Consider the following 12,057-nt stretch of genomic DNA (forward strand, 5'->3'; position numbering starts at 1 on the left):
TTCCTCCAGTGATGCCCCCCAAGCGGGTGAAATTGGTCGTCGTCTACGCTGGCCGTGATAATGATGATGTTTGAAGTCGAGAATGGGTCGACTTGGCCAGCAGCATTATCATTGCTACGGATTTGTACAGGGATGCATCCAAAGAAGGAGTGATCTTCACAACTTGGGCATGGCGACCTGGACTCCTGGATCGGGCGTCGATGGCTGGGGCTTGATACCTCGGTGAGGCAGAAATTCCCATTGGACAGGACCAGCTGACTAGCGTCTCAGACTCTGTACCTGAACACCACACAAGGAAACAGCCCTTGTAGACTTGCGCAGATGGAGCAGGCTGCTGTTATCATCATCATCGTCATCATCGTCATCCGTAGCAGCAGCAGCAATGTCGAGGTTCGGTCCGCAATTCACCCATGCTCTTCTCTAGTTCCTGACGTCATAATCGTATGGAGGTAGGGCTGACTGGCCTGCCACAGCTTGCGGCTCGTACTCTGTACTTAGTTGGTGAGATCAATCTCTCAAGCATCGCACGTACGCACGTACGAATGCACCGGGCGGCAAAGTGCTGTGATGAGACGGGCCTTTTGTGGAGAGGGCAAAGTATCGAACATGTCAAGTCGGACCGTCTAAACGTCGCATCGACCCTGAGCCACGCGATGCATGGCCTGGGGGCCAATCAGCGGCCTCAACACGCCGCTAGCGCCACTCGGGGACAAACCTCGCTTGCCGCATCCTTCAAGCTGATCTCGGTTGCATTCTCCACCACCACCGCCCATCGTGTTTCCAGCCTCGCAGCCCAAACCGCTCCAGAACGCCTCTCGTTGGCTCGCGTACAAAGGATCGACCTGCGCAGCCCAAGTGCCGAAGGCGACTGCGCGCATAACGCCCTCGTTGCTACCTCTATTCGGCGAGGACTTGACAGCCAGCACGTCATTTTACTTCGCTCACGCTCAACTTACTCGACCTTCAGCGTACAAGGCCATGCTCTGCCGTGCTCAGGCGAAACAGATGGCTTGTTGCAAGGGTCAGTATGTGTCTGTCCAGCTCGTCAGCTCGTCAGCTTGCGCTTGTGCTTAAGATGTACTACACTGCATTGTGCCAACAGTGGCTGGTAACGAAGGTATCCAAGTACGTAGTAGATACATCCAAGATGTGGATAAGCACTGAAAGGTGAACACTGGGCTAGTTCTATTCGATACTTCTGCACTGACCCTGATAAATTTGTCCTTAGTATCAGGTTCGCCACAGGACCCTCACCAATGGCAGGGTCCAGATCGCAAGGGTTCAGGCATCAGGGTCCTTTCAGTCGTCCAAGTGTGGAGTACTAACTGCGCATCCAGTATCTACCATGTACACTCGTACCTACATAAAGATCTTCGCAAGGGCTGCATATGTAAGCGGCAATCTTTGGTTCCGGATACCAAAGCATGATTGACCCCCTTATCACCAGGTCCTATAATGTGAAGGTACAGGTGCAAGGACTTGCGAAACCTGCTCTACCGTCTACTTCTTCTTGCCCCAGTCAATCAAAGTTTTTCCCTCTTCAAGCTTGGTAACATAGCAATTCTGTTATTGCTTCGGTATCATGTACCCGCCTCGTATCATCAATTGCCGATCATTTCACACATATACCACTTCCCAGCTGATAGATGTACTTTTTCCGCACCCTCCCTATACCCGACATGATAATTCAGCTATCGGTTTATTACAAGAAATGAGCCAGTCGGTTTGCCTCTCCCTTGGGTGCAAAAGCCATCTAAATACGTGTACCCGGAGCGGTGTCGAAAGAAGACCCTGTGATCCAGGGAAAGGTGTTTGTAGGACTTTTACGAGTAGTTCAAAAAGTGTCAGGTAGCCCCTTGACTGTCAAGCTGACCGCGGTAGCCCCAGAGTCAAGGGGTAGGGACTCTACGTCACGAATACCAGGGGCAAGTTTGAGATGTGAAAACCAGGTGTATGATCTTATCAATGCGCCTTGGTTGGCATCTAACCAGGCATGGGTTCAGTCGAGAGATTCAATAATAGAACTAGCCTTACGTGTGATCACCCAAATCGTGAAGTTGTTGAACAGCGGGACGATCGTCATTTTCCGACTCACTAGTGTACTGTCGCAATACAGTCTGTGCAGACTTCTGCAGCAGATCACCACGTGCATTTCATCTTGCGATGCGGATTGATGTATTAAAAGCGCGCTACGTGTATGCGTATTTACATGCCATAAGTAGACGCTGCAAGAAAGACTACGTGGTCACGTTGTGGGGCGGAGTCTGCGCCCAACACAATAGCCTTCATGAAACACCACTAAAGCTGTAGCAGAACGATGTCGACCGTTCAAAGAATTGCAGATTCTCATTATTTGACCAATTCATGTAGAATTCAGCCGAGCCGCAACGACTGCGAGTGGAGGTGTGTAGAAATATCAAGCTATCAACTGTTTCGCATGATTGTTTGCATGCGAAGACGTGAAAGACGCACAAAAGCCGTCTCACAAACAACTACAAAGATGAGGACAAGGCTCTAGTAACGTAAGAATACAAGTATGTTTTCAATCAGCAAACTGATTTCTACGCATGCCTAAACCAAACGTTTCCACCGCATCCCTTCACTTCCGCTCCAGATTACATACCATCACCAGAAACCCCCGTCACATTCTCCTCGCCCAGATTATCTCCCATGTTCAACTCAGTGACCTCATTCTCTAATACATCTTGCTCTTCCTTCTCTAGATATGGCGGCGGCGCCAATTCCTCCCTCTCTCCATCTTCACCATTCTCATTCTCAACCCACACCCTATTCAACTCGGCCTCAATCTCCTCTCTCCTCTTCTTCCAACCCTCGACCTTAGCTAAGCGCTCCCTGAGCTCCGCTAGTTCCTTTTCTACGCTCGACTTCTCAGACTGTGTGCCAATACGCTGGAACTCCCATTCGTCGCCATGCTCCCCCATGCCGAGGGTGAGGGTGAAGGTGTGGTAACGCTTTAAGCTAGCGCGAGTAGATATAGTGATAAGAGCTAGATTGGAGAGTCAGTAAACCAGGTGGAAAGTTTTGGAAAGAAGAACAAGTCTGGTTAACTTACTGATTCCCTTTGCCTTTGCGCGTTCATACAGTAGACCCTCGACATCGCTGCTAACAGCACTTGTGCCCTCATCGATGAAGGCGTAGCGTGGTTCGTGATACAACAACCTAGCGAGACCCATGCGCTGCTTCTCTCCACCGCTGAAAACATCTTTCCACACCTTCTTGGTGTCCCAGCCGCCTTCGCGATCGGGCAAGTAGCCCAGCTTAGCTTCTTCTAGGATCTGGGAGAGCTCAAGGTCGCGGCGCCCAGCATCCTTCATGTCAGCGTCGGTGTGTGGGTAGATGACTTGGTCACGGAGCGTGCCAGTGGATAGATATGGCCGTTGAGGTAAGAACATGATGCCGTCTACGCCAATAGTGCGTGGGCGGCTGACGAGGCCCCGATATGCAGGCCATAGGCCGGCGACGATACGCGCGACAGCACTCTTACCGCAACCATTGGGGCCAGTGATGAGAAGATGTTCGCCAGAGTGCACAATGAAAGAAAGCGATTCGAGTAACTCTTCACCTCCTCTTGGATGCAAAGCTGGCGCAACAATGGGCACGTGTTCAAGGCGAATGCCATCAAAGCCTTTGTGTACCGTGCCTTGGATGTCAGAGACTGAGTAAAGCTCTGGGCGTGTGCCTGGAAGGGGGTAGTATGCGTCAGCGTGGACGCGATGAAGCGTGCTAATAAGTGTGTAAACGCGCGAGGTATAACCTGCGAGTTCGGACAAATCCTTGATGCTGTACATCATTCGGCCACCAGCGTCTGCGAGTGACAACATAAGTCGCTTGTTCGTGATAAAATCCTTCATGCGACTTCGCTCGCGTTCTGTACGCTCGCTCCCCGGGACCTCTGGCGCACTACCCAGGCCGCCCCAGGCTGGCAAGAAGACTGGGAGAGATGTGATTAGGTACCCAAACGCCGACCAAGAATATTTCAACACAAAATCTTCAAGCATATTGTATCTGATCTTCAGGCTGTAGATGCCCTCCATCCAGTGCTTGAGGTCCTTGAAGCCACGCTCGAGAAAATGCTTTTCCATTTCGTCACCGCCATAGAAGGCGACTTCCTCTGCATTTGCAATGAGTCTCGAATGGAGAGCCCGGAACTCGCCTTCTCTTCGTCCTTCTACTGCTTTGAGTTTACCAAAGGGTGGTGAGAGTTTTCTCAAAACCGTCGCTGTCAAGAAGTAGTTGCTGAGCAGCCCCGTCAAGGCTAATGGCCCCAGAGACTTGTAGAGTTGATAATTGAAGACACAAAGATCAACAAACGGCTTGCCCAGGCTGGAATACAGTGATGCAGCACTGGCACAGAACAAGGTCAAATCTTGCGTAATGTACTGATCGGCGAGTCCTACGCCTCCATCCAGATTTTGTAGCTTGTAGTAGTTGAGATGGTCGTTCAGATAAAGATCGTGAATATATCGCGTCAGCCGGGTGCGGAAAGCAATGGACACCTTGCTCTGCAGGAACTTTATCATGGCGTTGGTGTAAGATGAAAAGGTCCCAACGCCTAGCCACTTGATAATGCCCCAAAGAAATGCCTTGCCGTTGCCTGCAACAAGATCTCGCACGATCTCGCCATCGAGCCGGGCTACAACCAAGGAAAGGTACGTCCGTAGCATGAGGAACACGCTATGGCTGACTAATAGACCCGTCTCCTTGCTATTCCACCTTGGTATCATGATATTCAGCAAGCTGAGGAACTGATGCAGAAACGCGAGGTTCAGGCCAGGCTTGGTCTGTGGAGGCGGTGCTTGTGGGTCGTTTGGATGTGTGTCGGCCATGCGCGCTGCGCGTGGAGGTTGAAGAAAGAGCCTGCGATGGGCATCAAAGGTTGTCTGCTTAGTGGGATGTATGACGACTTTGGATGTAGAGTCGCGATTGGGCACGTAGATTGTCCTGGAGCCATCTTTGTTCTTCAGCCCCGAATTGCGCCTCAAAAGCCGCCGGCCTGTCTCCTTTTCTGCGCGTCGGCTTTTGTATAGTCGCTGGCCTCCATAGCCAGTGCCTATGATGGTGAAGAGGAGGGTGATAGTGGACAATAGCTTGGTAAGCTTGGATGCACCCCGGACGCGAGACTTGAGAAGAGTGGCATAGTGGTCGTAGAGGGCTAAGAGCGGGTCATGAGGTTTCCGTAAAGTAGATTGTGCGGCCATGGTTGGCCGTGAACATCCTTTCCAGGACGATTTGCACTTCGTGGAGTGGGAAGATCGCGTCGGGTGGTTGAAGGTGGTGTACCTTGCATGTGCGTGCCATGACGCCTGCTGTGTTTGAGCCGAGGCATGTGAACGTGCCACGTGCGCTGGGGAAATCCGGGGTGGTGGGGCGACATCCAATCGTCCAGCGGCTTGATCACAATTGAGCTGTGCAGTTACGAAGCGATGTATTGTAACAGTACAGCGGCGAAAAGATAGCTTTAATTGAGCAACGAAGGAAGCCTAATATCATCAATGTCTTCGTCCACCTTAATATCCAAACTATCTTCAAGATTAAGAGCAGACAACGACGCATGTCGTAAATCGACCCTTAGAGTCCAGTAGTTCAGAAGAAGACTTTACTGACCATATACTGAGTCAAGCTCTGTGATCGGGTTCAAAAATAGATCACACTCTAAAACTACTATATTGCACTGAATAAAGGAAGTGTTGGTTACCAGGATTAATCACCGAGATTTTGAGTTTTGTCCAACCACTGTGCCTTGAGTATAATCGATAATCACAAGAAGTTTACATGGCCTTGGTGAGCAAAATGAAATATTGATTTTGTTCGGGACCTTTTGTGAGAATGGAAAGATGATACCAGGACTGACATTCCATATCCTCTGGCTTCTACCCAACTCATTTTCTGCTACCGAGATTGTCCAAGTCGTAATTAGGGTTCTTGGCTCCAGCGCCAGCAACATGATGATTGGTGCTTACATATAGCCAAGCCGTCTTGTGTGAGATGGTAAGGCTCCAGCTTGATGCTGTGCAGTCAGACATCTCTCAAGCTCAGAATCAATCGCACTACGTCTTCTTGCATGGTTGTAAGCCTCTTCATATCTCAAATCCCGAGCATAGTCCATGAATTGATGGACGCGCGTATTAATGCGTTAGATCCAGCCCCGCGTTCCCATCGGTAAATACATAGCTGTCTTCATGTAGAGCTCAACTCTAGGAGAGAAACAAATGTAGAATCAAACCACAGACGAAGTTGAAGATGATTAAAGATAGATTTTAGCACATACACCAGTAAACTATAGGTAGAAAATTTTCAGGGGCCTGACTTGAATAGAATTTTGAATAAAAGAACAAGAGGGTGTGGCCTATTATGATCAAGAAGACGAAATCATGATTGCTTACTTGCGCCAAATCTCATCAAAGCATAAGCAAAAGTTACTTATTCCCCCAAATTCGACATATAAGGATCTTGAATCATTGCCCTCTGGAACTTGTATATGCTTATCGAAAACGAGGCTGACTGACGCTTATTAAAGAGCATGATACAGTCGAACATACAAGTCACTCTCTAGTTCGTCGATTATGGGATTCGTCCAGCCTTGAATATATCTTGGTTGAAAATTAGAGTGTTATGCCCGAGTTCGTAGGCGTCCTCATGATGCTCACTATGACTACCAAGATAGGTATTAAGGTTACTGCATTGTATAGTACATTTGTGCCTTGCAACTACAGATTCAACAGGCAACGTAGCTTTACGTCTTACACAGTGCACTTTTCAATACAAGATGGCGAGACTGTTACATCAGCTATTGTTTCAAATATCTGACATTTGTCAATTAAAGTTGACTGAGAAAGGATTGTCACTCACTCAGAAAGACGCCGCCCCCTGTGTCGACCTGAATTCTGTACGCTACTAAAATGCTCTGTTTGAGCGCGCTCAACCTATCGCGCCATTGTGTGCCGTGATCTAATTTTTTGCGTGGTATTAGATGGGTTGCCGTATGTATTTCAAGCTCTAGCGTTTCGCTTACCACACACGACAAAGCTTATGATCATGGGCGGCCATGTCCCAAATGCCGATGTCCTTGTCGCTTGCTGGCAAGAGGATTTGAAATAAGATAGATGCTTGCGCACTTGACTGTCCAAGAGACAATTTTCGTGTATTCGTTTGCGATGAAGGCGCGTCCGCGGAGGCCAAGACGTCTTACAATGTCTTCATCAAACCTATTCCAATGACTAATACATCGTGCGTATCAAAGATCCTCTTACTGAAAATGGAGTGTTGACGTAGAAGCTATTGTATCAAATCACTTGGAAGAGCAGGTAAACGTCGGGACAGGCAGGAGTTTTCCTTTTAATGTGTTCTTCTTTTTAGACAAGGCAGGCAATTTGAACCTTTTTCTCAACCACTCAAGACAGTTGCCAACTACTCCGAATCGAACACAACGTCACCAAAGATAAGGCTCAGATCCGACAGCAGAATGTTTCAAAGGAGGAGTTTGCTTGGGACGACCAGTGGATAGATCCCGCAACAGCCAAGTCAGGCTCAACTTGGCACCATAGTTTCAATGTCTAGCGTGCACAGCTTGTCATAAATGCCTCAAAATCTTTCTTCATGATAAAGTACCTTGGTTCCTCAAATCTCACCTTCAAACTTTGTGGCCGGGTTTGATGCATATCTCATCCCTGAATCTCATTAGCTGAGGCCAACGATGCTACATCTAATAGACGACCCGAATAGAATTATCCTGTTCACAATTCTTCTACAACATACCCGACAACGATCCATTGAGATAAAAACTATGGATCAGTTGGATGGTGCGTAGCGCGCAAGGTGCTTGGACTAGGTGCCACCGTGGGATGGTTGATTGAATTACAAGTTCCCTTCTGCAATCACTGTACATTGAACTTTTTGGTTAGGACCTAAGCTCCAATGAGAGGCTTTTATCAAGGCTGTAGGTATTGCAGTGCCAAGTTTGGTGGGGAGCGTGCTGTGCCTTCAAGCGTCATATCGAACTCGCAACTATTTGAGCGTTATAAATACAGACTATTTTGCAGACGAGTAGCTGGCAGGCACGCCTGCTCATATGCTTAGGCAATACAAAGATTGGAGATGCGATTGGTCCGCAACGACTTCCTGGTTAAGAACTAGCATAGGAAAGTACGGAATGGGCTAGTGCGGGTTATTGATGGAGGCGCTTCCGCAGCTGGCGTGGCGCAGCGGCGCGGCACGGCCCCGCCCTGCGTGGGGGAAGCAGCGGCGACAGCCACGCATGGAGTGTATGGTACGAGTTTGGATGATAGTGGAGAGACTAGGTGCACTATGTGATCGATGCTGGACTATGTTTTTACATACACCTATGTAAGTACGCTCATTGGCAACGGAAACATGCACCGTGTTACAATAGGAGTAGGGCCGTATCCTGACTTGGTATGTATGGGCCTAGAAGACACTAAACCAACACCGGCAAAGGATGTTAAAGTGCACGCCTAAGAAGGCGCCGTGTTATCCGTTGTGCCTGTGTGGATGTCCTATCCACCAAGCTTTACCTGGCAGAGTCTGGATACAGCAGGTCCATAGCTGCTGTGCTAGGTACGTCTGGCGGCGTGACGAACATGCTTACATTATGAGTTTGCTGATGCAGCAAAGGCAAAGGGAATCTACTCTGTAGAGAAATAGCAGCTATGTTCTCCCTTCGCTGCTGCTTTTCGGTTATGATTGGCAGCTCCACAAAATCTAAGGGGTCCTTGCATCACTTTCCAGTGACTTCCAGCATTAAGACATCTAATATAGGGAAAAGGAAGGCCTGAATACCCCACAAAAACGACCAGGAGTAAGCCAGAGTTGAATTCCATCAAGCACAGACAAATCCTAAATTCCCGAAACGCAATAATGAGCTTGGGGTTCACGACCTCATTGGAGGCCTTGCCAATGCAACACCAATACCGGCTGAACCTGATCGAACGCAGATATTCTAACCACCATTGATGATAATCATCATTGACAGTCATAGGCCTATCTGGCAGTTTTGAGGAATGATACCTATCTTGCTCGACCTTTGTAGTTTATACCCACAATTGCTTTGGAGCCATTAGAATCAGAAAAATATCTTTGCTACATCAAGTGACAAGAGAGTGCCTTAATTCTCACTGTACCGTATCTGCAGGCTGCCTAAGGGAACGAGGCCGCCTAAACATACATTCAGGTAAAGGGTCCGGCCTCTAGTTACTATATTACAGTTGCAGGAGTAATGGTACGCCCGAAATAGCTACCTGCGCGACGTACCTATCGACTCGAAGTATAAGTATCATACCCTCGACGTTGTAAGTTTGAATCCTCACCACTCACCAACTGACCAACTCACTTGTAAAGCTTCATAAACTTCCTTAGTTTCAAGACTTCCCAACAAATCAGCCAACATGAAGACCCCCTCTGTCGCTGTTATTGCATGCCTTCTTTCGCCCTTGTTGGCCGCTGCTGTAGCAATCCCGGAGTCTACAGAAAGAGCAGACATTGAAGTTCGCAGTAAGCTTTCCAGACCACACATTTTCACCAACTTCAGCAATGCTGACCAAGCCAGCCGCTGATCCCGCGCGAATCGAGAATGTTGAGAATGTTGAGAAGCGAGCGGACTGTTGGATTCGAGCCAACTGGTACAATAACTGGCCATCTGGCGGCTTCCGCCGATATGGTGTACGCCTTGAAGCCGGCCCAGACAACCGACGTCGGGATCTTCTCAATCTCTTCTGCGCTATCCTTCAAGGTAAGATTGTCGTTTCCAACCAATATTGGATGATTGATGCTAACTCGTACTGTAGGTAACGGCAAGCCAAACATCAACAACAAAGCTTGCTACTCTGAACCTGATGGCTCCTTCAAAGCCGACATCACGACATTCGAGGGCTCGCACGGACATGACCTGTACCTCGACTTTTTCCAGCAAAACTTCAATGACTGGCGTGGGACAACGAACTGCGACGTCGACAACCGCAATATGTAGATAGCTGAGTGATGAACCACAAAAAGATAAGAACGATACGTAGTAACTACAATATAAAATAACACAGCTACATCATAGCTAAAAGCTATATTACCATACTCCTATCCAGCTTTTACTATTCTATTTCTAGCTTTACTCATATAAAAATACATTTACTATTCGACTACTAATTGTATTAGTATTCTCTATAATTTACTTATATCTTTTTTATATCATATAGTAAGAATAGATAGATAGAAATTAAATAAATAGACTAGGATAAAAGTAGAGATTAGATAGAAGTAGAGTTGTAAAGAGTTAGGTAGAAGTAGAGTTACTAAGAGCTAGGTAGAGATAGAGGTTAGAATCTTATATTATTACTACTCTACTCTATCTCTACCTAGCTCTTAGTAATTTTATATCTCTCTAACTTATATAGTCTATATAACTCTATCTCTATCTTTTTTAAACTATAGTACTAGAATTAAATATAAGTACTAAAAGATTTATAATAAGTTAAGTAGAGATAGAGATTAAGTTACGATTAAATAATATATACTCTACTTATAAATACTTTTAAGTAAATTTTCTTTTAATAAACTACTTATTATATAGAGTTAGGTACTAATACTTCTCTAAGCTTAATCTAGGTTAGAGTAAGAAAGATAGTATAAAGAGTGCTATAAGTGTTTATCTAGTAATATAGTAAAGTAGTATACTTAGATAGAAGATAATTAAGGTTTAATAACTACTAGTCTATATTAAATAAACTAATAAGTAATAATCTTACTTAGTAGTATAACTAGTAAGAAAGTATAATTTAAGTTAACTATAATAAAAGTAATAATAAAATCTATATATCTTTATATACTTAATACTTCTAGTTCTACTATTTTATTAATTTTATTCTTCTACCTCTTAGTAGAATATCTTAAATAGTATACTATTCTAAAGTTTATTACTATTCTATACTTAGTAGAATATTCTATCTTAGTAGAATAGTTTATTAAATAATCTTTAGCCCCGTAATAGTTATACTTAGTATAATTCTTAGTAGTTTTCCAACTATTTATTATTATATCTAGAAAGAGAATCTTTCTAGTTAATACTTATAATATTATCTCTCTCTTTAGAGCTATTATCTTAATACTCTAGGTTATTATTTTCTTATATTACGTATTAAAGCGTTAGCTATATATAAGGTTAGTAGGCTCTAGGCTTTTATAACTATTTCTTTCTAATTCTAGTCTTTCTAACTATATATAAGGTCCTATCTCTCTAATATATTTCTACTTAGAATTAAAAAATAACTACTATTCTTATATTAACTATATTTAATAGTAAAAAAAAATACTATTTTATTATAAATATTTTAAAAAGAAAAATGTTAATCATCTTATAGATATAATAACTAGTTATTATATAAGTAATATATCTATAAAAGCTAAGTATAGTTTATTTAGATTAAAGAAAGAGTAGAAGTAAGTTTAGTAAGAGCGTAAGTAAAAGGAACTTTAAGTTACGTAGTTAAGAGCTTAATAGGCTTAGCTAAACGCTTAGCTTTTTTAATAATAGATAGAACTTCTTAAAGTAAAGTTTTATAAGTATTCTTTTACTTATTATAATTTTATACTTTCTAAGTTCAAGAATCGCGTAAAATAGTATACTAAGAGAAGCTCTATCTCTAGTATAAACATTTCTACTATTAAGCTATTACTATCTAGACTATTAGCTAATCTAGATAGGTTATAGGCTAATTCTTTTAAATCTTTATCTCTCTTAATATACTAGCTCTCTCTTAATAGTCTAGCTCTCTCTTTTCTAGATATTATCTATAATATACTTTTATTAAGTTTTCTTTTAGTTCTTAAGTATTTTAAATCTTAGACTATCTTTACTACTTAACTAAGTATTTCTACTAACAATCAATTTTATATAACTTAACTTAACTTTTTTTTCTCTATTTACTATATAGCGTATTAGATTATTTATCTTAGAAAAGAATAGTAGACTATACTCTAATCTACTAAAATTAGGTATTAAAAAAATAACTATATAGTTAAAGTAAAAAACTA

At 44.2% G+C, this 12,057-nt stretch overlaps 2 protein-coding genes across 2 annotated transcripts; one reads left to right on the forward strand and one right to left on the reverse strand.

Annotated features, from left to right (window-relative positions):
• Positions 1-2,615: 2,615 nt before the first annotated feature.
• Positions 2,616-5,219, reverse strand: COCVIDRAFT_94710 (hypothetical protein; the record flags this gene model as incomplete). The annotated part of the gene is made up of 2 exons (XM_014702880.1): positions 2,616-3,007; positions 3,074-5,219. The coding sequence occupies 2 exons, from the start codon at positions 5,217-5,219 to the stop codon at positions 2,616-2,618; spliced, it is 2,538 nt and encodes an 845-aa protein (XP_014558366.1).
• A 4,203-nt stretch (positions 5,220-9,422) lies between these two features.
• COCVIDRAFT_14622 (hypothetical protein) lies at positions 9,423-10,003 on the forward strand (the record flags this gene model as incomplete). The annotated part of the gene is made up of 3 exons (XM_014702785.1): positions 9,423-9,528; positions 9,584-9,766; positions 9,822-10,003. The coding sequence occupies 3 exons, from the start codon at positions 9,423-9,425 to the stop codon at positions 10,001-10,003; spliced, it is 471 nt and encodes a 156-aa protein (XP_014558271.1).
• Positions 10,004-12,057: the final 2,054 nt, after the last annotated feature.

This window comes from Bipolaris victoriae, assembly GCF_000527765.1.
Source record: "Bipolaris victoriae FI3 unplaced genomic scaffold scaffold_27, whole genome shotgun sequence".
Taxonomy (NCBI): domain Eukaryota; kingdom Fungi; phylum Ascomycota; class Dothideomycetes; order Pleosporales; family Pleosporaceae; genus Bipolaris; species Bipolaris victoriae.